Raw genomic sequence first — 24,197 nt, 5'->3', positions numbered from 1 at the left:
ATAAGAAAGAAGAAGGGAGAGGCAGATGCAGCTAAAAAACTGAATATGACCCAAATTAATGGCTATACTTGAGGGAGGTGATGCACCACCAGCACTAAGGAGGGTTTAATTTATGTTCCTGTCCTCAGAGGCTACTGCTGCTTCTGTCACCAATTACTAGTGAGGGCCCTGCGGCATACTGCATCCAAAACCCGCAGTCACCACACAGATGCAGGAACTTGAGTCTCTGCAGATTGCAAATGAAGTTATTTATGAGAAGTCACTTAAAAGGATACCGTCTGTGAAATACAAGGAAACAACCAATTTTCTCCAATTCTGTAGAACTCAGCAGTTAAGTTAATTTAAAGGCATGGTTTCTCAAACTCTCTGGATAGTATACTTCCCTTGTAGGAGAGGGAAAACAAAAGAAAAAAATCATGAAACAGATAAGCCAGAAATAAAAATGAACACCCAGTGGCATATTTATCTGTTTCTAAAAAACAGAGAAGTCAGACTTCAATCAAATATAAAAACATATTTTCTAGTGGAGATATTCCTCCAAAATAACAATCTTCCAGGTACTAAGACAGCACATAGAGTGGCTCTACACCTACCCCAGCACATACTGCCTGCCTAAGATATTTTTCCCTCATCTGCCAAGTTGATGACCATGCCAAATGATCTGTAGAGTAAGGAGAAGCAATCTGTCCAGACAGATGCGCCCAGAACTCCAGCTATCACAAATACTTCAGAGCTGGTTAACATTTTTCAATTTGGTTTATGTCAGTTCAATTTTATCTCTCAGTTTTGGTTGTACAGCCTCTTCTTTTTGAACTAATTATTTAGTTTTCATTTACCAGATTAAGTTTTAAAATGTTACCTTTAGGACCAAAAGAGCTAAAACTGAGGTTTAAACAGCCCAGATCAAAAGATTCTGGGCACAAGGCAGAAGTTTACTAAGAGGCTCTGCTCAGTTCTACGGCCCTGATAGCAACTTCCTGAGGTAGATATATTTACTAGATTTCCTCGCTTCTTTTTTGGGAGGTGGGGGGTGAGAAGATGGGATGGAATTTTACTTCGACACAATTGGGAAAGAGACACTCTATCTAGCACAGGCCTTGAATAGAGTTTGGTATAAAAATGTGTGCCCAAGAAACATGGGAGAAAAAAAGCTAGGATTTGTTACCCTCAAGGTGTAATGTTATCTTTGGGGGAAAAAAAAAGGAGTCTTTCTTTTGAGGGAGAGACTCAAAGTTTATAACTTCCTATTCTACACTATGTGACATCATCAATATTTATGCACAGCTTTTTGTTCAATCTGCTCTGAAATTAATTTTTCACACAGGCTTCTCACAGACTCCATTCAAGAATTAACTTGTTCTTGCTGGGAGGGTGGGGGTGTGGGGAATCCTACCAACCATTTGTTTACAAACTCTTTTAGAAGTGCTATAGGACTATGGAAACTACCGAGAATAAAGCTTAGTAACAACTATTCCTGAGTTTATCTTACATTGCATAATTCGTTTAAGAGAAGAGCTCTAGATACTCATCTAAAATAATCAGCAGGGGTGCCAAATGGCAAAACTGAGAAATTATCCCCTTGCCTACTGCAACTCTGACAAAAAGAATGAAACTGTACAAAGATCCCCTTTTGATGTCTAAATATTTAAATCTATCAACATTTCTCCAACACACATACAGAAACTTATACTTATTAAAAAGTTCTTATCTATTCATAAAAGGAAGTAAGTTTTGTTTGTTTGTTTGTTTGTTTTCTTTTTTGGCACACGGGCTTAGTTGCTCCGCGGCATGTGGGATCTTCCTGGAGCTGGGATCAAACCCGTGACCTCTGCATTGGCAGGCGGATTCTTAACCACTGTGCCACCTAGGAAGCCCAGGAAGTAAGTTTTAAAGAATGAAAAACCGAACTCATAACACATCAAAAGAGGAAAGACGCAGGAAGTCTGGCACCTATTTCAAGACATAGTTGAAATAGGGAAATAATCCAACTAAAGGTGTAGAAACTGACTAAATTAAAGAATACTGGAAGGGAGGGGATACGGGGATATATATATAAAAATAGCTGATTCATTCTGCTGTACAGCAGAAACTAACACAACATTGTAAAGCAATTATACTCCAATAAATATGTATTTTAAAAAATATTGGCAATAAATTCAAAAGAATTATCTGCACACTTAGTAAGGCAAAGTGATGTCTACAATAGTAATTTTTAGGTAGTTTTAAGGTGTGTTTTATTAAATAGATGCAGCTTGTTAGTAATCGGCATTCAGGTGTATACAAATGACTCCTGATTTTTTTTTAAGGTTTAATCATTTTAGTGGGTTAAGGTTTCTTTTTCCTGCAATGTTGATCATACACTTAATCCTCTTAGCTATCCTTTCTTTGCTAATGATGCAAATAAACTTTGGTCCAAGCCTCCAAAAATACTTCAGTGAAAAATAATCAGGTGTAGAGATTTGAAGCAAGTAGCTTAAATAAAAATAAAGTGCTCTTTCTTCCAAAATGGATGAAAAACAGTATCTGCCGGCTGGAAAGAAAAGGCATTAGGCAAACAGCATGGTAGTCAAAGCTGATTTGGATCTGTAGTCTTTAAAGAGACCTGGAATATCTCAAAGCCCAACACTCCACCTCAAGCCAACCCCCCAGCTCCATTTGACACTCAAAGAAAGAGTCTAACAAAAGATCCTCAGAGACCCATGTTGACCAATCATTATCTCATTATACAATCACACCCCCTTACCTGAGCCTGCGCTTCCTTGAACGAGAGACAGACCGACTTCGGGACCGAGACTTCGAAAAAGAACGAGAACGAGATCTTGATGCAGATCTTGATCGAGAAGAGCGAGATCCAGACTTAGATTTGTTTGTTTTTGACATCTCTGAAGAGTTCACTTTTCAATTACACCTAATGTAAGAAAGTAGAATCAAACAAATCAGTGGGCCCCTTTGCAAACTTGAACTTCTATGGGCACTTAGAAACAAACAAAAGGATGAAATGACTGCTTAAAAAACAAACAAAACAAAACAAAAAAACCCCACTCTTTACCCTTTTACCAAGGGGGATTTCTAAGCAGTGCAATTCCAAACATACCAACCCACAGCAACAAATGGAAAACCTGACCTGTAACTCTAACTGGGGGATACCATGCAACAGACAAAACTGAGGAGAGCTCTGGAAAATCTGCAGCACGTAGTCTTTTCTCAATAAGCAGACAAGTTTTGCACACTAAGTTAACTGTTAATAAAAGTACTGAGACGACCTGAGACAGGCTTCCCAGTCCTCACAGAAGAAACTCTATGCAACGACATCTTGGTTGCAGAGTATGTGGCACATCTGACTATTTCCCTACTCCCTGGACCTTGAAGCCATGAGGCATATCTTTTAACACTTACTTCAAAGGAAAAGGTTTTTGTTTTTTTTTAAAGGAAAAGGTTTTAAAGTTTGAGAGAATATTCTCAAGTATCGTAATACTACAACAGGATGTACTACATCCTGTAAAATACAGGTTATTAATCCATAAACATAGGACTAAAGTAATTTATAAGAAGAAGAACCGTTAATTTCTTCAAGTCCATCACTAGCTTCAAGAGTCAACCTTTCAGGGCCATTTTCCCATGAAAAAAACAATTTTTTTCAAAGATCATAAAGCTAGTTAATAGCCAAACCAGGCCAGAACTCCAGGCTTATTCTATCACACCTCATTGCCTCACTGCTTAAGAAAAGATTCTTTTATGTGATGTTGCTCCTGGCTTGTGAAGGGAAAATAATAATCAATGAACATTCCACCCTCCCCTACCTCTCAGGTTTATTTGTTATTCAGATCCCAACTCAAAATCTATCTCCCCAGAGGTTTGCCTTGGCCACCCAATCAAAGTAGCCACCCAGTCATTCTCTAAAGTCTGGTCCAGTACCTTGTTTTCTTCTTCAGAGCACTCAATCCAGTACTTGAAACTTGTTTACTCTGTACTTGTTCACTCTGTTTTTCCACCTCTACTCAAGTAGAATGGAAGCTCCCACCAGCAGAAATCTCATCTTTCTTACTTACTGCTGTATCCTCAATGCCCAGAACAGCAAACACAAACAGTATTTTTATTAACTTATCCTCAGGGAAGGTATTATTACATCCCTTTCTACAGATGTGGATACTGAGACATAAAGAAGGTAACTAACTTGCCCAAGGGCACACAGCTTTAAGTGGCAGGGCTGGGATTTGAACCCCGGTGCCCTGGCTCCAAACCAATGCTTAACTACCATTAGACAGAGACTTGTGGGATGAATGAATGAATGCAAGTCTCCACTCCTACTGAGTTTATTAGGATCTGGTAAAGAGGACAGGACAGAGATAAACTGAAAGATGGTATTTGTTTATAATTACTATAGTCAAGTTTTAGAATGAATCTTAAGAACTTCTGGAAAGGCAAAGAAGTCCAGAAAGCTACTAGAGCTCCAGCTCATAAAGGAAATAACCATCATCTCAGAGACGTAAATTTAGAAGAGGACTGAGGAACTGCTAGGAAGCCAGAGACAAAGGTTGATGAGTAAGAGATTGCTAAATGAGGCTACCAAAGACCTACAGCCTAGATCCTGCCAAAAGGATCAAAATGTTACATGCTCTAGCAAGGTCAAAGATGATGTTTCAGTTTGGTGCCAATTTTTGGAAGTAGTGTCGCGCGGTTGTACAAAGCCAGGGTAGAGGAATAAGTTATTTGGGGATATGAGGTGGAGGTGTAAATAAGCAATTTACAGAAACTGAATATTGAAAATACACTGTTTTTCTAGTTGGCCTTCAGCATATTTGGGGATTCTCTGTGTTCATTCCTGCTGAATGGCTTTTTTCTATTACAAGTCTAGGGATATCTTTGCTTAGCAACTCCTCTGTCTAATCTTCAGTTTTAGCTTAGGCTAAAAACAAAAATCCTTTTAGATCACTTACACAACTGGTGGACAATATCAGACTTTAAAAGGGAGGGAATTCCAGTGGTTAGGACTCCAAACTTTCACTGCTAGGAGCACGGGTTTGATCCCTGGTTGGGGAACTAAGATCCCGCAAGCCACACTGCCCAGCCAAAAGGGAAAAAAAGAGAAAAAGGGAGAAGGGGGAACAATTAGTAGAAAAGGAAATACTCATTTCAACTCCAAGACTTTGGAAAATTAAGAAACTAATTTTCATGAAGAGCAAGAAAAAGTTGTCATCTAAATACAGATAGAGCCAACTTTTAACACTTCTACATATATTAAACTTACTAGAATTGACAAATATACTCGCGTCACTATAATGTGACACCACCCTCACTCCTAGAACTTCTTTAATGTGAACTGAAATTAATTTTAAAACATCACTACTGTCTGAGAGTTACGAGGAATAACTTTGGATAATACAAAACCAGAGCTGGAAATCAATCAATGAATACCGTAACTCACTCAAGAGAACTCTAGAGAGTGGACAAACAATGGTAAAGTAAACTAAGGTAAACTTGGGTCTTTGCCTCCATGGAGCTTATAATCTAGAGTTGCAGACAGATAATAAACAAGTGAGCAAGCAAAAATGTAATGACACATTCTGGTAAGGACTAGGAAGAAGGCAAAGAGTGCATAATGTTGGCAAATTTATGAAGTGTGGTAGTGACGTATTTAAGATGGTCCAGAAGTGGCATTTAAGCTGTCACCTGAAGACTATGAAAGAAGTCACACACAAAAGAGAAAAGGTCCAAAAGACTGAGAAGTCTCTTCTCTTGATACACATAGACACAAAACAAACATTTTAGTATACATAAGGCAGGGAGAACCGTAACTAAAGCTATCTGATCAAATTACCAAAATTCATTCAAAACAACTCTCAGTTCTATTTTGAAGACCTTTAAAACTTCACTGTGATTACACACAGCTTTTCCCATTTCTAACATTTCTTCCATGTCCATGCTCTAAAAATATTATGGAAAGTGAGAAAGACAAATACCACCTTGGAAATCAATTTCGCACACATTACATGTTACAAGTACCTAGCATTTGGTTTATGTTCAAATTAAAATTTCCCCCAAAGGAAGTTTTATTTCTTCAGCAATGCCTACTCTCCTAGGACATTCTGTTTCACTTAGAATAAAACAGCCATGTTCCTACACCAGCAATATAGAAGAATCCACCTATTGAACAAGCAGTGCTCAACATGTTAGCAGACAAAAATACACAAACCCAGTTTCTAAACTCCTAGTTAAGGGCTGGTATGATCCAAATTTCCTCAACTTTCCAACATCCTTCAGATGATGTGGTTTCACATCCACATTACCACCCTGTCTGCCACTGAATCAATTCCCGTTTGACTTCTTTCACTGGGATACTCAGAACTAAATGTAATTCTCCAAATTTGGCCTATTATAAAACTATTTAGACACTATTAACGCATCCTAAGATTTCTCTTTCTGGCAGCCACTCCTCATGTTGATTCAGAGTGAGATGAGTCACTAGACTCTCAGGTCCTTTCTCATAAACCCTTCTTCAACTGCAAGATGTCCTCCTCCTCCATTTTGTATTTATACTACTGTTGTTCTAAACTCCACCCCCACCCCCCACCCCCGCCCCGCCAATTTAAAACCCAAGTGTAGAATTGCAAATGGCATTCTGAAGTCATTTCAGATACAATTCTGTCACTTGGAGCAAGGGTTCCTCTTTAAACTGTTCTGCAGAGCCACATGAGAGGACAGCTTCCAGACACACCACCACCCTTTTTAAAGCCCAAGCCTTCTCCACCAAACCACTTGTCCTCCGAAGAACAGATATATTTTACTTAAAACAAAACAAAGATCTTGGGGCTTCCCTGGTAGCACAGTGGTTAAGAATTCGCCTGCCAATGCAGGGGACACGGGTTCAAGCCCTGGTCCGGGAAGATCCCACACGCCACGGACCAACTAAGCCCGTGAGCCACAACTACTGAGCCCACGCACCGCAACTACTGAAGCCTGTGTGCCTAGAGCCCGTGCTCTGCAACAAGAGAAGCCAGTGCACCGCAAGGAAAAGTAGCCCCCGCTCTCCACAACTACAGAAAGCCCTTGCACAGCAACGAAGACCCAATGCAGCCAATAAAACTTAATTTACTTAAAAAAAAAAAGATCTTATGGTACACAATTACATGACTTTTATATCATTAAAAATGCAGACCTTATTTTTCAACTCCAAGCAAAAAGAATAATATTAGCAGTGAGGGCCAAATTAAGCTTCTCTAAATCAAAGACTCTCAAAGATAAGAAAGATTTCAATGACTCCTTTCCCCTTCTCACTCTGGATTGTTAAGTTTCTTAGTGTCCCTAGTGACTATGCCAGCATTGTGCTTGGCACATGGTAGGTATCTGCTGAATTCACCAGAAGGAACACTTCGGGAGTATTTAATACTGTCTGCCCCATGTTTGGAACCCTGTGGATAGGTTACATTTGGCAGGAGACTAAGCTCCTAAAACTAAGTAGTACCAAATACAGCCTCTCAATAGGCTACCCTGGGGTTCCAACCTTGGCAGCCCTAAATGGGCAAGCTATAATACATATAAACAATGCAACTATCCTTCAATCCATAAATACTAGGTTTATATTTCAAAAGGTCTTCTCAGAAAAGACTTCACTGTTTATTTCTTTCATAGGAAGAGGACTTACCACTAATCAAGCAAATAAACATGTATGGCAAACATACTATATAACCTGAAAGCAAAACAACAACATAAATCAGACCCACAGCCTTCCTAATACATGAAACCAGTTCAAAACAATTCAAGTCCTTTAAAGCTCTCTGAACCCATGGAAAGACAGAGGACTTGAGTTGGGCCAGGGAACTACTGTGTATGGTGAGCAGTTTGATCTCTGGATATCTATACCTGTTTTGAATGACTCCACCGCTGTAACTTAATGTCTGTACAGGGTTTTGCTGGGCAAACCACTTTTTTTCCTCTTCTCATTTCCATTAATATCAAACTTACTATCTCACAAGATATTCAATTTCCTCAAGACTCTTACATACCTTAAAGAGCATATTTACAGCATTTCTCATGGTGTTAACTCACTTCAATATCCACATTACAACCAATTTAAAAACCAAAGTACTAGGTATTCTGATAAACACCAACCTTTCTCTAGCACCGCCTGCCTCCGTGCAGCAATGAAGCATAGAGTTACCTTCATCTTATTTCTTATGTTATCAGAATATACTAACATCATGAAACATTCATCACTAATTCTCACTCCAAGGACTCATGACTAATTCAAGAAGAAGGAGTGTTACAAAGGAACAACATTTATTTTAATGTTTGATTTGCGTTACAGGACCGAAAGAAGATCTAAGCCTAGAGAATTTCAGGATAGGATCACTAAACACCACCCTCTAAAAGTAAACTAAGTGGTGACCTAAATGGGAAGGAAATCTAAAAAAGAGTGGATATACATATACAGATAACTGATTCACCTTGCTGCACTGCAGAAACTAACACAACATTGTAATGCAACTAGACTTCAATAAAAATTAATTTTAAAAAAGTTTAAAAAATAAAAGTTAATAGTCAAAACAATGGATAAGAACAATCACCTATGGAAATCTTCCCAAGAAATAGCCTTCCAAAAAGATATGCAAAAATACCAGCAGTAAGACTTAGAATCCTGGGACTTCCCTGGTGGCTCAGTGGTTAAGAGTCCACCTGCCAATGCAGGAGACGTGGGTTCGAGCTCTGGTCCCGGAAGATCTCACGTGCCACAGAGCAACTAAGCCTGTGCACCACAGCTACCGAGCCTGTGCTCTAGAGCCCAGGAGCCACAGCTACTGAGCCCACGTGCTGCAACTACTGAAGCCCGTGCACCTAGAGCCCATGCTCCACAAGAGAAGCCAGTGCACTGCAATTAAGAGTACCCCTACTCACCATAACCAGAGAAAGCCTGCACACAGCAACAAGGCCCCAACGCAGCCAAATATAAAAAATGTAAATAAATAAACAAAATTCTTAAAAAAAAAAAAAAAAAAGACACACTCCTTTTAGGTAAGTCCCTAATTCAAGATATAAAATTCCATAAGATACACTGACATACTGAAATGTATAACATCTATGACATGAGTTTATAAACACAAATTTTAGTAATGAATGAATACATACAGGGAAATTGAAGCATGGGAATTTCCATCTTCTTATAGTTCAGAGAAAGGAAAGGCCATGATTTAATGACCCATAACATAACATACATACATTTACTTATGTATTTAGGCCACGCCGCAAAGCTCATGGGATCTTAGTTCCCCGACCAGGGACTGAATCCAATCGGAGCCCTCGGCAGTGAAAGCGCAGGGTCCTAACCACTGCACTGCCAGGGAATTGCCCATGACAACTATTTAAAGAAAGAATACCCACCTAGAAGTAGGGAGGCTGCAAAGTTCATACCTGAAAGTTAACAGAGTCTATATAGTTCAACAAAAGATTTTTGCCCTGCTCTGGCTGAGAAAGGCTGGTGGTGGGGGCATGACGTTTGTACCTAGCAATTTAAGGTTTTCAGGATATTTGTGTTGACAGGGGGGGAAAGGATCTTAAATCGGGACTATCCTGAAAAACCAGGACTCATCATTTTCTCCAGCAGGACTATTCAGCCACCCTGACTTGATGGGCTTACTATTTAAGAATGTCTAGCTTCTCTTGTTCTATATTTAGAATATGTTCATTGAATACCCTTCTATTGGGTTGGCCAAAAAGTTTGTTTGGTTTTTTTCCATAAGATGGCTCTAGTAGCACTTAGTTGCCTTTAACTTCATTTGAAAAAATTTTGTTAGGTTGTATTGTGACAGCTGTCATGTCAGCGTGCATTTAAAAAAAAAAAAAAACTTATCAAAATTGGTGAATTCTTGTGTAGCCATTTTAATACTGAAGACCCTAGAATAAAATTAAGTATGTACCACAGTCCTAATCACTATTGCTAGACCAGAAGTTAAACTCATTCGTATCCCTTCTGCATCTTCCTCAAAGGGAGAGAAGGCCAAACTGATCTCAGTATTAGGGAGATACTCATACTTCATTTAGTAGTGCCAGGTTACAGTGAAGCTCCACCACCAGCAAGTCCAGTCAAGACAGCCCTGCTCTCAACAGTCACTAAAGGCAAGTAGTAGAAAATTCTTGGTGAACAAATGACTGAAATAAAGAAAAGACAGACCCAAAAATCAGCCAAGAAAGAAATTCACCATTCATAAAGGGTTGTAGGCAAAGCAGTGATCGTGTGCTCTGTGTACCTCTGGATAGTCAGGGGCAGGAAAGCAGAGCTCAGGTGAAATATTAAACATGTTTACTATTTTATGCTTTCCTCTGGAGATTATCCTCTCCTGAGAAAAAGAGGGAAGGAAAGAGGGAAACAGACTCAAGAGCAGCTGTAGGTATCTCTACGGAAACATTTTTCCAAGACTTCACACTCCACCCCCATAACCGCGAAGAAGTCAAATCAGAGACTCCCTTCCTGACATTTACTCTATTAAGCAGCTCTCTTAAATTAGTAAATAAATCCATAAATACAACACTAATTTCAATTCTGACCTCTTAAAATTTACAAATACCCACAGGTGCACTGAACACCCTCCTAAAAGTAGAGGAGGGTCCTTTGGAGAGAATGGCAATTTTATTGCTTAAAGAACTTAAAGATACAATAAAAGGCTTGCCCTTGTCTATGTTATAAAATCAAAGTTATTCTGGAGTTTAGTACTAAAATTCTTAACTTTAAACACTGTATTCTATGTAATACAATGGTATGGGTAGGACCTGTTTTTAAAATGTGTAATATATAGGTACGGGTGTACATGTAAGACATATCTACATAAGCACATGCAGCAAACTATTAACAGTGGTTACCTCTCTGGAGCAGAAAGGAAGACATAAAGAGGAAGGGGACAGGAGAAAGGGAAAGACATGAAATGCAGCAGACAGGCTGGGAGCCCGTGCTTCTTACTTCACATAAAATTTATTAGCTAGTAAGTTTAGAGGTGAATTCCCCCTACCAGTCCTTTTAAAAAGTTGTTGACATTCACAGAGTTAACGGTGTTGATTCTTTTAAAATGTGGGATCAAACATCTACCTACATGCTTCTGAGCTATTTTAACAATCTAGACTAGTAATTTCCACGTGACCCTAAATAAATAAACTGCACTTTATTCAAAGTCCCTTTCGGGAAAACTTTATTACAATGAAATTTTTTCCCTCTTTTATGACTTCAAAGAAGGTTAAGAAAGGACAGTCTTATAGCCAACTGGGCTTTTTTTTTTTTTAATGTTTTTATTATGGAGGCATTAATTCAAACATACACAAAAGTAGAAAACAGTGTAATGAACCTGAGTGTATCTGTCATCCAGCTTAAAAAATTATCAACTCTTTACAGGTAGGCTCAATTCATGGTCAAAATTCTAATAAGTCTGTGTGGACATAGCCAGTCTCTGCAGCTATTTCCCCATATCTTTTCCATAAAAAAACATTAGAGAATCCTTCCATTAAAAAATCCAGACATGCGTGAGTTCCCTGGTGGTCTAGCAGCTAGGATTTGGCTCTTTTACTGCAGAGGCCCAGGTTCAATCCCTGGTTGGGTTCAATCGCTGGTTGGGTTCAATCCCTCGTCAGGTTCAATCCCTGGTCAGGGAACCGAGATCCCGAAAGACACGTGGAGGAAAAAACAAAATCCAGACATGCAATGATGGGACCCCAAAAGCTCACCTCTACATGCTTCTCCATGTGTGCTCTGCAAAGAAGTCTAAAAGGAGAATCATTTATCAGCAAATAACAATGACTCTGATTTCAGTTCAAAGACATTTAAAGAAAATTCCAAAGTGTAACCTTAAACTATCTCCTAATTACAGGACATGAGTAGTCCAAAATACCATTCCAGTTGTGGGCTGTTTCATCTACTTGTTTTTAGAAGTGACTACTTCGTAACAACTGAGAAATTATTATGAAGGGAGAAAATACACATTAATAAACTACATTTTTGAGTTAGCAAGCCAAAAAAGCTAAAATTTCTAATTCTCAGGAGTCCAAAATCCACTGTAAAAATTGTGAGCTCACTTCAACTGTTTATTTAACATTTGGGGAAATATTTGACATTGTAATTTTTTACCAGTGTGCTTTTATCCTAGCCTATCAACTTTCCTGAAAATAATCCTTTTATTAATGAAAGCATATATTTTAGTTTACTTATGCTAATAATGGACCTGTTTACAAAACAAATTCTCAATTGTTCTTCCTAATGGTTGTTGTCAAGCTGGAAAGAATTCACAGGAACCAGCTCAGAAAACTTCACAGACACAATTCAGCACAGGGACCCCTCTGTGTTCAGGGTTAAAGGATGCCAGTAAAGACCACTCACTCAAGAAACAGTATCTGGCCTTCAAGTTCTTGTGTTGAGGAGAAAGCAGCAACAAGAGGCCCAATTCTGAATGCTGTTTTCACTACATAAAAACTGACTCCTGCTAGTTATCCATGGACAGATAGATAATTTTTCTAAGTGAGCACTAAGAAGCTTCCCTGAGGGTAAGCTCTGAAGTAGTTTAAAAGCACATCAATGAAGGAATGGCAAGCCTGACATAAAAATACCCACGGATAATTTATAGTAATAAAAGAGCTTTCTTCCCCTAGGTCAAGAATACTGCCAATGTGGGAAGTGCTGCCCAGGGGGATAAGCCAGCTCTTATCCACAAAGGTTCAATTCCAAGCCTTCCAAAATTCAATCTCTGTCCTTCCTTTTCCAGCCCTAATTTCTTTGGAAAGCAAACAGAGCACCACTGCGTTATTAGTCTCTTAGAAAATTCAAAATAAACTGCACAGCAAAAACAGAAAAAAAAAAAAAAAAAAACAATGAGGACTCTGCCATCATTTCAAACTCAAGGAAAATAAGTAATTCCTTTCTAACAGTACTGCTACTTCTGTTCAATGCTTTTGGCTCCCAAATGCAAAACAGACCTGTTCTGACAGAGTTCTTTTCCAAAAGCCACCAGATACCTGTATTCTGTGTGTGGGTGTGAGGACTGTGGGCTCTTGTCTAACCAGCAGGAAGCTGGTCCTACCTTGGAGGGAAGTCTCCCTGACTTTCCTCCTTTCCAAGTACCAGTCATCAACTAATAAGTAACAGATGTTGCTCTAGCCTCCTGTTTGGCTACTGCAAACTGCTTTCTTCCCTCTTTTTCACCCCAAAAACATCAGGACCCCTGATCAGGGCAGAACCGACGTTCTTTGCTGCCACTGGTGAGCAATGAAAAGCAATCAATCAATCAATAGCAAGCGTGACTTCCCTGGTGGTCCAGTGGCTAAGACTGCATGCTCCTAACGCAGGGGGCCTGGATTCCATTCCTAGTCAGGGAACTAGATCCCACATGTCGCAATGCGGGGGGGGGAATCCCGCACACAGCAGTGAATATCCTGCGGGACGCAACTGCATCTAAGACCCAGCACAGCCAAATAAATAAATAACCTAGGTTCTCCATTTTCTGTATATTAAAAAAATAATAATAATGAGCAAGTCCTCAGGCATCTTAAATGAGCGAAATTTACCAAAACTAAACTCATGCTCCTAATAAACACAAAACCTCTTATCTGAAGGTGTTTTTAACCTCTCTGTGCCTATTTTTCGTCAATAACATGAAGATTTGAAACAGCTGTGCCACTGACAAAAAAAACTTAACCGTCTGCGCAAAACTGAGCAGGACATTCGTCATCCTTACTTTGGCCATGTCCTAAAAATCGAATTAAGTGGTGAGGGTTAAATTTTTTGCTTTTAAAAAGGAATCATCCCTCCACTTCCACCCCATCGACTCTGAAATTTATTACAGAAGAAATCATTTAAGATTCACAACAGGGACTTCTCTGGTGGCGCAGTGGTTAAGAATCTGCCTGCCAATGCAGGGGACATGGGTTCAATCCCTGGGCTGGGAAGATTCCACATGCCGCTGCAACTACTGAAGCCCACGTGCCTAGAGCCCATGCTCCACAACAAGAGAAGCCACAGCAATAAGAAGCCTGTGCACTGCAAAGAAGAGTAGCCCCCACTCTCCACAACTAGAGAAAGCCCGTGTGCAGTAACAAAGACCCAACGCAGCCCTAATGCAAACCAATAAATAAATAAATAATAACATAAATCTTAAAAAAAAAAAAAAGACTCATAACATATTCTACTGCTTTATAAAAACTAGTCCATCTGCATGAAAACAGCTGACCAGGGACTTGGCTACTTACCTTGTCTGTACTTAAACTATCACTTGCATGGGGGCAATCCACCTACACCAAACTCAGGCAGCACCAATCTCACTTGGGAAAGAGGAATTTCCAGAGCAAGTCAGGGCTCTGCAACAGAATTCTGTCAGGCTGACGGACACTGACTTCTTTCCATCACACAGCCAGCAAGGGGTCACATCTCCTTCCAGCTCTTCAGAGACTGAATTAGTTTCTCTGTCCCAAAGACATGGCAAACCCCACCCCTCCCATCTTTCACTTTTTAAAGGAACAGGACCACACTACTTCTCAGTAACTCAGAAAGGTAGGAAAAATTCAATGAGATAGGTATTTTCCACACGGCACAGAATGAAGCATGCCACTAATTATTTCACGCCTGATTTCCACACAGGAACAAGAGTTTCATAAATGTTTTTCTTTGTTTTTTTAACATGAGAGAAAATATTAAATAATTCAAGATCAAAATGACAAATCTTTGCTGGGAAACCCCTTTATTCATTCTTTCAATCAAACTGCTGTTTCTCCCCCAATCAAAAATAAAAACTTATGAAAATCTTAAGATAGCTGGGATATTATGTAATAGTCACAGAAAACAACGTAATTTAATCACTGCTGGGAAAATTCTGAAAAATACACACAAGTAATAAACTTAGGTCTCAAGCCACTAGTCTGAAAAAAGCTAGTAAAAGAAAACATGCGGGGCGCCCTAGGTGGCACAGTGGTTAAGAATCCACCTGCCAATGCAGAGGACACGGGTTCGATCCCTACTCCAGGAAGATCCCACATGCCGCGGAGCAACTAAGCCCATGCGCCAAAAAAAAAAAGAAAAAAAAGAAAACGTATGCAAACAATTTTACACACCAATTTCTTTTATTGTAAGTATGTCTCCTAGAAGGAATAACAAGTATGTAGGTGGTAAATTCAACTTTATTTGCCTGCACTCTGTGTTTTAAACATATGGTTTATTTAATAACAAAAGGACGCAAAAGGAAGCGACTTGGAATAAGAGAGGTGTTCTGGGGGACTTTAAGGAGGTAACAATCTCTGTAGATTTCAGTTTATTCAGTTTAAGGTGGCTAATACTGAACATACAACTTAACTTCTAAAGTTTCAGGTTAGTAGACTGGGCTTCACAAACCAAAACAGGACTTCATACCAAGTGCTGCTTACTAGAAAGGTAAATACACAATCATTTCACAATTTTTAAAATAGTTTTGCTTTCTCATTAAAGCAGGTTTTACAATCTCTGTACTTTATAGTTACTTTGGTAAGATTATTTTGAGTATATTCCCCCAAAAATACCATGGCTCAACAAGTACCAAGAGCATTTTTCTGTTCATTCTATCAGTATTTATTGAACACTTACTCCGTGCTAAGCACTCTGCTTGATGCAGAAAACAAAAAAATCCTGTTGTAATTATAGGCAGACAGTATCTTTTGAGGCTCATGTGACTTGGGAAGTTTTCTTTTGCTTGTACTAAAGTCAGAAAGGAGGTCACTAGTTGCTAAATCTTTTCCAAGTCACATCCCCTCCTTGAATTGAAATTTTCTTATGTGTTAAAATTGCGCTTATCCTTTAGTTAATAATAGTGTATCAATACTGGTTCATTGGTACTTCCCTGCTGGTCCAGTGGTTAAGACTTCGCACTCCCAATGTAGGCTGCCCAGGTTCGATTGCTGGTCAGGGAACTTGATCCCGCATGCTGCAACTAAGAGCCCAAATACGCTGCAACTAAAGATCCTGCATGCCACAACTAAGACCCAGCATAGCCAAATTAAAAAAAAAAAAAAAACTGGTTCATTATTTGTGACAAATGTACCATACTAATGTAAGATGTTAATAACAGAGGAAATTGGGTATAGGGAATATAGGGACTGTTACAGGTTAAATTGTGTCTCCCTAACCCAAAATGTATATGTTGAATTCCTAACACCAAGCACCTCAGAACATGACCTCATCTGGAGGTAGGGTCTTTACAGAGATATGACTGGTATCCTTATAAAAGGGGGATATCTGGACATAGAGATGTACGGAGAGAAAACGATACGGAGAGACATAGGGAGAAGACGGCCACCTTCACAAGCCAACGAGAGAGATCTGGAAGAGATCCTTCCCTCACAGGTCTCAGAAGGAAACAATCCTGCCAACCTCTTGACTTCTGAACTTCTTGACTCCAGATTTGTGGGACAATATATTGCTGTTGTGTAAGCTGCCCAGTTTGTGATACTTTGTTATGGCAGCCCTAGCAAACCAATACAGCAATCCCGTACAATCCTTGTAATTTTCTGTAAATCTTAAACTATTCTCAAATAAAGTTTATTAAAAAAAAAAAAAAAAAGAAGGGGCTTCCTAGGTGGCACAGTGAGTAAGAATCCGCCTGCCCATGCAGGGGACACGGGTTCAATCCCTGCCCCAGGAAGATACCACATGCTGCAGAGCAACTAAGCCCGCGTGCCACAACGACTGAGCCTGCGCTCTAGAGCCTGTGAGCCACAACTATTGAGCCCGTGTGCCACAACTACTGAAGCCCATGCGCCTAGAGCCCGTGCTCTGCAACGAGAGGCCACCGCAATGAGAAGCCAGCGCATCACAATGAAGAGTAGCCCGCACTCACCGCAACCAGAGAAATCCCGTGTGCAGCAACAAAGACCCAACACAGCCAATAAAATTAATTAATTAATTAATTAACTGTAAAAAAAAAAGAAGACGACAGGGGTAATGGTGTCCACATCTCACAATTAGGAGAGGACCAAAGTAGATAGATAATTGGGATATCCCTGCTCAGTAGAAAGAGAACCCATAATCCCAATACACAGTAAGCAAACAGCTAGAATGAGGATCCAGATTTCATTTAGTGTTTTCCATAATATAATGTTATTTCAAGATGGGCATATAAAGGTGGGTGTAAGTGAGGGGATACGCCAAAGCAAACTATCCATCTAAAGTGCCCTGTCCCAGACCCCCTGGTGGCACAGTGGTTAAGAATCCGCCTGCTTCACCATAGAATTCATACTGGAGAGAAACCTTACAAATGTAATGTGTGTGTCAAGGCCTTTAATGAGAGAGGACGTCTTGTAGTTAATCAGAGAATTCATTCTGGATGGAAACCTTAAATATGTAATGAGTGTGGCAAGATCTTTCATAGCAAGGCAGCCCTTACAAGCCATCTGGGAATTCATTTTGGAGAGAAACCTTACAAATGTAATGTATGTGGCAAAGTCTTCAGACAAAAACACCACCTTTGGATTCATCAGAGAACACATAATGGATAGAAACCTTCAAATGTTATGCGTGTGTGAAGGTCCTCAGCCAACAATCACACCGTACAAGTCACTGAAGAATACATTTTATAAAGACTTTCAAATATACTGAGTGTGGCAAAGGCTTTACTCACCTCCCAGCCCTCATTGAATGCTTTGTGCATTCAGCCTCAATTACTATCAGATATTTCATAATTAAAAGAAATCTTCCAAGTATAGTGACTATCTAAATGTGTCTCAACCCAGCTCTAACCTTATGACCTACGCAGTTATTCATACCATAGGAAAACTAATGTTATGAATTGGAAAAACCTTTATTCAGAGCTCACACCTCACTAGTCAATCTTCAGACAGTCCGTACTGAATAGAACACTGCAGAGGTAACTCCATCTTCAACCCTTTTTTAATCTGAAACACTCCTTAAAATGTGCTCCCAATTCTTGAATATGCAGTCTATGAATATTTCTTTGTGTCCTTTTTTGTTGTATCTAAATAAATGTCATGACATGCTCCTTGATTTCCATGATGGTAAAATACGTATATTTTAGGTATAAGCACATAGAAAATATTACAAAAATTAAAAAAAAAAAAAAAAAAGAATCTGCCTGCCAATGCAGGGGACACGGGTTCGATCTCTGGTCCAGGAAGACCCCACATGCTGCAGAGCAACTAAGCCCGTGCGCCACTACTGAGCCTGTGCTCTAGAGCCCACGAGCCACAACTATTGAGCCCGAGTGCCACAACTACTGAAGCCCAAGTGCACAGAGCCCGTGCTCCATAACAAGAGAAGCCACCACGATGAGAAGCCCATGCACCACAATGAAGAGTAGCCCCTACTCGACGCAACCACAGAAAGCTCGCGTGCAGCAACAAAGACCCAACATATCCAAGAAAGAAAGAGAGACACAGAGTGAGAGTGAGAGTGAGAGACAGAGAGGCAGAGAAAGAGAAAGAAAAAATAAAGTTCCCCGAACCAAATGAACGGAACCCTAGAGATTCACTTTATAATACTGGGCTAGGTTTTACAGTGAGTAGTGGCTTTGGCACCAAAAAATAACTGGATTCAAAACTTGGCTCCTCCACCCATCAGCTGGACAAGATACTTTCTCAACCTTCCAAACATGACCTACACCTCACAAGACCGCCACAGGAATTAAACAGTGCATGTAAATTGCCTGGCATTCAGCAAGTGACTTCACACCTTAAGCTACGTTTAGCTACAACCCTAGAGCGGTGAGAGGGAGATATTTAGGAACTTCTCTGAGAGCAAACAGATTTCACCACTGATTCTATTCTCTTGCTATTAGTAAGCAATCAGATATCTTCTTACACAGAACAATAAAGTGTTTTATAACTTTACTGGCTAAACTGGCATGTGTTGCACTGAAGAAGTACACAGAAGCAACAAAAGGTCAAATTCTAAGGTCCTGACCTTTGCAGAATAAATCCCTTTGCTGCTGGATGGTAGCAGGGAAAAATCAACAGCAAACTGAGGGGCCACTCATTTGGAACTTATTCATCTCAAACCCAGCGTAGGCAACTTATGGTATCTTCTCCTGAGAATTTGCTCAATGGGTGTCTATTAAGCTCAGGATCATCTATGCAATTAACCCTTCATCATCAGAGAAACAGAATAAACAGCACAATCAGCAACTTAAATAATCTTCAATTCACCCCAGAGGCTCCTCTCCTATATCCCTAGGGGAGGGTGACAGCAATTTTAGTTCCTGTTTTAAATGTGTTACCATGGGGGAATACAACCTTCCCATTTTTTACAGGAACTCTCAGCTTTCCTAACTTGATGAAGATACTACAGGCTATGTTAACCAATCACCTTTGGCCTCCTTCCAGCTCTCATTATGATAACCTTTTTTTTTAAACTAAGTTAAACAGCCAATCATGTCACGACAATTTTTTTTAATGAAATTATTGTTTCTATGACCCTGGGCTAAACCAGCGGTACGTACTGAAATCACCTACAGAGCTTTTTATTTTTTTTATTTTTTTTTTTCAGAGCTTTTTAAAAGGTCCATCTATCAAGATTCTTATTCAGGAAAGCTGGAAAGGGATTCTGAACCACTGGTTTATGGACATTCTTTACAGATTCCAAGGACTAGGACTGTGGTCTCTCTTCATCAAGTAAATCATCCCACCATTGATACAAAGACAGCCACTATTTACATGGAGTTCCACTTCAAGCTTGTTCTACATAAAGTCTGCTTACAACTCTCTCAGGAGATAAGTTGTTTGATATCTGTTACAGGCGTTAGTCTTTTTAAGATCAAATCATCTTCCCCAAACAAGTTTATCACACAGAGGTTTAGAGGGGGTAGAAATGTATGTTTAAATTTATTTCCTTATACATTAAACTACCACTGCTTTGAATTATGTTCGGAACGTGGCAGGGTATCTTTCAATAACTAAATCATATCAACTTATCCATTCCTTCAGAAGGGTGAGCCCTAAGAGCTGCAGTGTCCCATACACATGTAGCTACTGAGCACCTGAAACGTGGCTAGCCTGAACTGGGATGAGCTGTAGGTACAAAATACAGGATTTCAAAGACTTAGTACAAAACCCAGAATATAAAATACCTCATTAAGAATTTTTTACATTAATTACATGTTGAAATGAGAATGTGTTGGATATATTAAATTATATAAAATATATCATTAAAATTAATTCCACCTGCTCCTTTTTATTTATTTTCTTAATGTGGCTGCTAGGAAATTTGAAATTACATGTGGCTCACACTGGACTTCTCTTGGATGGCGTGGTCCTTAAGGACAACAATGATTATGTCTTTCCAAATGCTCAAGTTTTGAATCTTACCCAGTAGTAGTCACATTTATATTCATCATTTATTTTTGCAGTTTCTAGTCTTCATCCCCTAAGACTTTCCTGTTGAGATAACTACCTGTTATCTGGTAAAGTACAGATACAAATGGAAAGACAAGTTGAGGGGGATAAAAAGAGAGATGTCCTAAATACACACACAACTCTACATAAGAAACCAAAAATAATTTCAAGATCTGCTATCATTCTGGATCTTACCAGTCACCCAAGTCTACAAAAGAAATCAAGAACCCAATTTGTTGCTTCCATCTAAATTAATGAATTAATTAAGGCACCATCCCAAGCTATCTAAATTTAGAGACCACTCAACTACCCTAAGCCTAGATAGATCCAAACACTCAACCAGAACTTACTTCAGATACATGTGATCAGTGCAACTCCCCTCTCTGGCTCATAAGGATCAGCATATTAACTACACAGAGAAGTAGGTCTAATTATTTTCTAGAACATCTTGTATTTGTTTTTTGTTTTTTAAAGGAACAAAATTGAATTCATCAGATTTATATATGAAAGCTCCAGCCTGCCATAATTTCAAGATTCTAAATGATCTGGCCCCTGCCTACTTCTCCAACATCATCTCAAACCACTCTCTCCCCATTCAATCGCTTTACCAGAGCCACAAAGGCTTTCTTTCTGTTCCTTGAACACTCACAGGCATTTATAGTCTCAGCACCTTTACACTTGCCATTCTAGCTACATGAATGCTCTTCTGCAATTTAAAGCATGGCTGGCTCCTTTGTCATCCTTCAGATCTCAGCTTGTCATCTAACTTGAAAAGGTCTTCCTTAGCATTCTACCTAATGACTCCTCACTGTTATCTTGTAGTCCTATTTCTTTCCTAGCACTTAGGAAATCTGAAACTATCTTATCTGCCTTCCCAAACTAGAATGTAAGCTCCCCAAGAACGGGGCTCCTGTCTTGCTCACTGCTGGTTATCCCTAGCACAGAGAACAGGCACAGTAACAAGCACTCAAGCGTCTACTGACTGAATTAATCAAAAAAATCAAAAGCAGCTTTAAAAAACAAAGGATCTTAGAGGGAAAAATCCAGTATGCTTATTTTTTAAATTATGCGACTGGCTTCCTATGTACATGTCCTTCTAGTCTTTGTTTTCTAGTTTCCAATACTTAAGTCTCTTGAAGAACTGTCAGAGTTCCACATGGTAAAAAACAAGAAGTATGGAAATATCAGTTATATTTTGCTGGAGAGTTATGAAGAGCTTGCATCACTAAGTATTCAAAAATGAAATAAGGCAACGATAATAAAAACACTGAGTATTAGTACAAGATTAGACAAACAAATGGAACAAAACACACAGAGTTTAGAAATATACCCTATTAATATACCCTCATAAAGATGGCTTTTCAAAACACTAGAAAAAAAAGATAAATTAATAGTTGGGATAACTGATTAATGGCAATACAAAATGTTAAATTCCTTCTTCTTACTATAAACAAAAACAAAAAAGGGTAGGAAAAATCATCAGGATGATGATGTTGGGATAACAACAGCCTAGCTGCCTAGAGCACACGTTCGGAATGAAGCAGATTAGAAAATATCTCTAAGATAAAATTTATAATATAACCGAAATGCTTAAAGTACTGAGGAAGACTTATATTTCTAGGTAGAGTTTAGAAAGAAATTACTGATAAGAACATAAAAACTAAATAAAACAGACCAGAAAAAGGTAATTATTAACAAAACAAAAAGCTGTACAAAAAAAGGAAAAGTAACCACAGCATACAACATGATTTGGCTGTAAATAAGATATATATAATCTTAATACTGTTAACAGAGAACATTGCTCCAACCAAAAATACGTTACCAGAGTAACAATAAATGTGGACATGTGAGGTGGTCAGAGAATTCTACTACTATCCAAAATAGGAAGTTAAAAGACAATACCCCAAACTGGCAAATCCATAAGTAGCAAAATAAGCTTATTATTTAGAGGTAACACCAAAAGAAACAGTAAAGAGTTGGAAATGATTGCTTCTAGGGACTGGGAAGGGGACAGGAGGGACTGTTTTTCATAAAAAGCCCTATGGAGCTGATGGTCTGATGACTATGTATATGGTTTTTGTACATGTATTAATAAAAAGTAATACAAAAAAGGTTTAAATAAATATATAAAAAGCTTTTTAAAATTTAAGAGAAGAAATTGTACTATGGGGGGGAAATCAACTGTATACATGAATTTATTCATGTCCACCATATAGTTATCTAGCACATGGAAAAATGAGAGAAAAGTCCAAATGTTTACCAAAAAGGAACTAGTTAGATAAATTATATGGCACATCCAATGATGAGATGCCATAAGTCATTTAAAAATGCAAACAGAAAAAAACGTTTTCTTATTAACAAGAACCAGGCGACAAAAAGGCAAAACTCCACTTTTGCTTATACACACACATATCCAAGTAACATATGCATGGAAAGAGACTGTTCGCCAGGCTATTAACAGTGACTATATATGTATCAAGTTTATGGCCTTTTTCAATATGTCTAAGTGAATAAATATGTATTAGTTAAAAACTCCAAAGTTAGTTAAAATAAGAAAGTAACTGCTGATTCTACAACTTGGGATGGAATCAGAGAGGAGAACAAAGCTACTTTATCACCTTTTTTCAGTTTGTTAAACTGAAAAATAAATATTGCTTAATAAGAATCCAGAACCTCCACTAAGGAATCTTCTAGATAAACAACACAAGACTGGTTTTATAAGCCAGTGAAGTTATTATTAGTTCCTTTTACCACCATGCATTTACCTTATTTGAACAATGATTCGACTTGCACCAGATCCCAAACAGGCACCACCTCAGAGAATACTGGCAGTGCCGCTGGCTTATCCAACTTACAAAGTCAGGAAACAACTCTGGAATGAGAAGAAATAAGCAGTGATAAAATAGCTACCTAAACACTGCAGACTGCATCTTGAAATAGCTTGGAATCTCTAAGTAGAAACTCTCCTTTAGCCCTCAACTTAAGAGAATCCAAGTGGACACAGGATTCTCTCCAAAGTGTACTGGCCTGAGGGTCTCTGTCTCTCACACTCATTTTCATCTGCCCCAACCTCCTACAAGAAAGGCTGCAGCCTGGAAAGTTAAAACCTTCCTCTTGTAACCTGATACTTTCACGGGCAATACTTCAGGAGCTATGGCTTTCATTATACAAGTTTAATTTGCAAACTCCATAATTCAACCTGGAGAATAACTTCAGAAGAATTAGATGCTTGAAACAAAAAACTTTCAAATATGCTGAACTAAATTTAACAAACCCATTTCAAGTTAAAACAACTCCCCACACTCATCCCTCAAAGCACAAAAAAACCCCTTTCAGATTCAGTTGTTTAAATGTTCCCAGATCTAAACATTACTAATATAGCCATATATCAGAGCAATGTAATATTATCCCAAACAAACAAGAAAACAAAGTTCCACGATCAGCAAGCTTAGTATGTAGTTAACATCCTCACTCCTGGCTTATTAAAGTTTTATCGTTCATCCATAATACTGTAAAGTAGGAAGGTACCCAAGAATTAAATAATCTGAAGATGCAATCTTGATGTTAATCTTTTCTTTTTCCACTTACTCATTCACTTAATCAAGGATACCCACCTTAGCTTTCTCTGAAACCTGTAGTTTGCACGTAGCTGAATTCTTGCCTAGTTAGCCAGGAAAGAAAGGAATCCTTAAGCTACAGTCTCTCAGTATGTGTGAGGCCCTCAGCCGAGAAAGCCTCCTCCCCTCTCACCAAACTGCTACTCATTCTTACGAGGGTGTCCTTCCACAGCAAGCTGTCCCTAGGCTCACCCACGCTGGGTTAGCTACTGCTTCTCTGTGCTACCCTAGACATGGTTCTCCTTACAT

At 38.9% G+C, this 24,197-nt stretch overlaps 1 protein-coding gene across 7 annotated transcripts in view; it reads right to left on the bottom strand.

The window, feature by feature from the left end:
- Window positions 1-24,197, bottom strand: part of THRAP3 (thyroid hormone receptor associated protein 3) — a 62,303-nt gene that overhangs the window by 16,633 nt on the left and 21,473 nt on the right. For 3 of the 7 annotated variants that reach the window (XM_057705411.1, XM_057705422.1, XM_057705441.1), the window contains 3 exons: window positions 23,097-23,203; window positions 11,704-11,740; window positions 2,744-2,908 (listed from right to left, as the gene is read on the bottom strand). In XM_057705411.1, the coding sequence (XP_057561394.1) occupies window positions 2,744-2,880 (137 nt within the window). In that variant the 5' untranslated portion in view covers window positions 2,881-2,908; window positions 11,704-11,740; window positions 23,097-23,203. The remainder of the gene's footprint in view (window positions 1-2,743; window positions 2,909-11,703; window positions 11,741-23,096; window positions 23,204-24,197) is intronic. The other 4 variants (XM_057705380.1, XM_057705391.1, XM_057705401.1 and 1 more) reach the window with 2 other exon arrangements.

This window comes from Hippopotamus amphibius, chromosome 1, assembly GCF_030028045.1.
Source record: "Hippopotamus amphibius kiboko isolate mHipAmp2 chromosome 1, mHipAmp2.hap2, whole genome shotgun sequence".
Lineage (NCBI taxonomy): Eukaryota > Metazoa > Chordata > Mammalia > Artiodactyla > Hippopotamidae > Hippopotamus > Hippopotamus amphibius.
The sequence above is the reverse complement of the archived record's forward strand: the minus strand, read 5'-3'. Positions and strand labels throughout refer to the sequence as shown.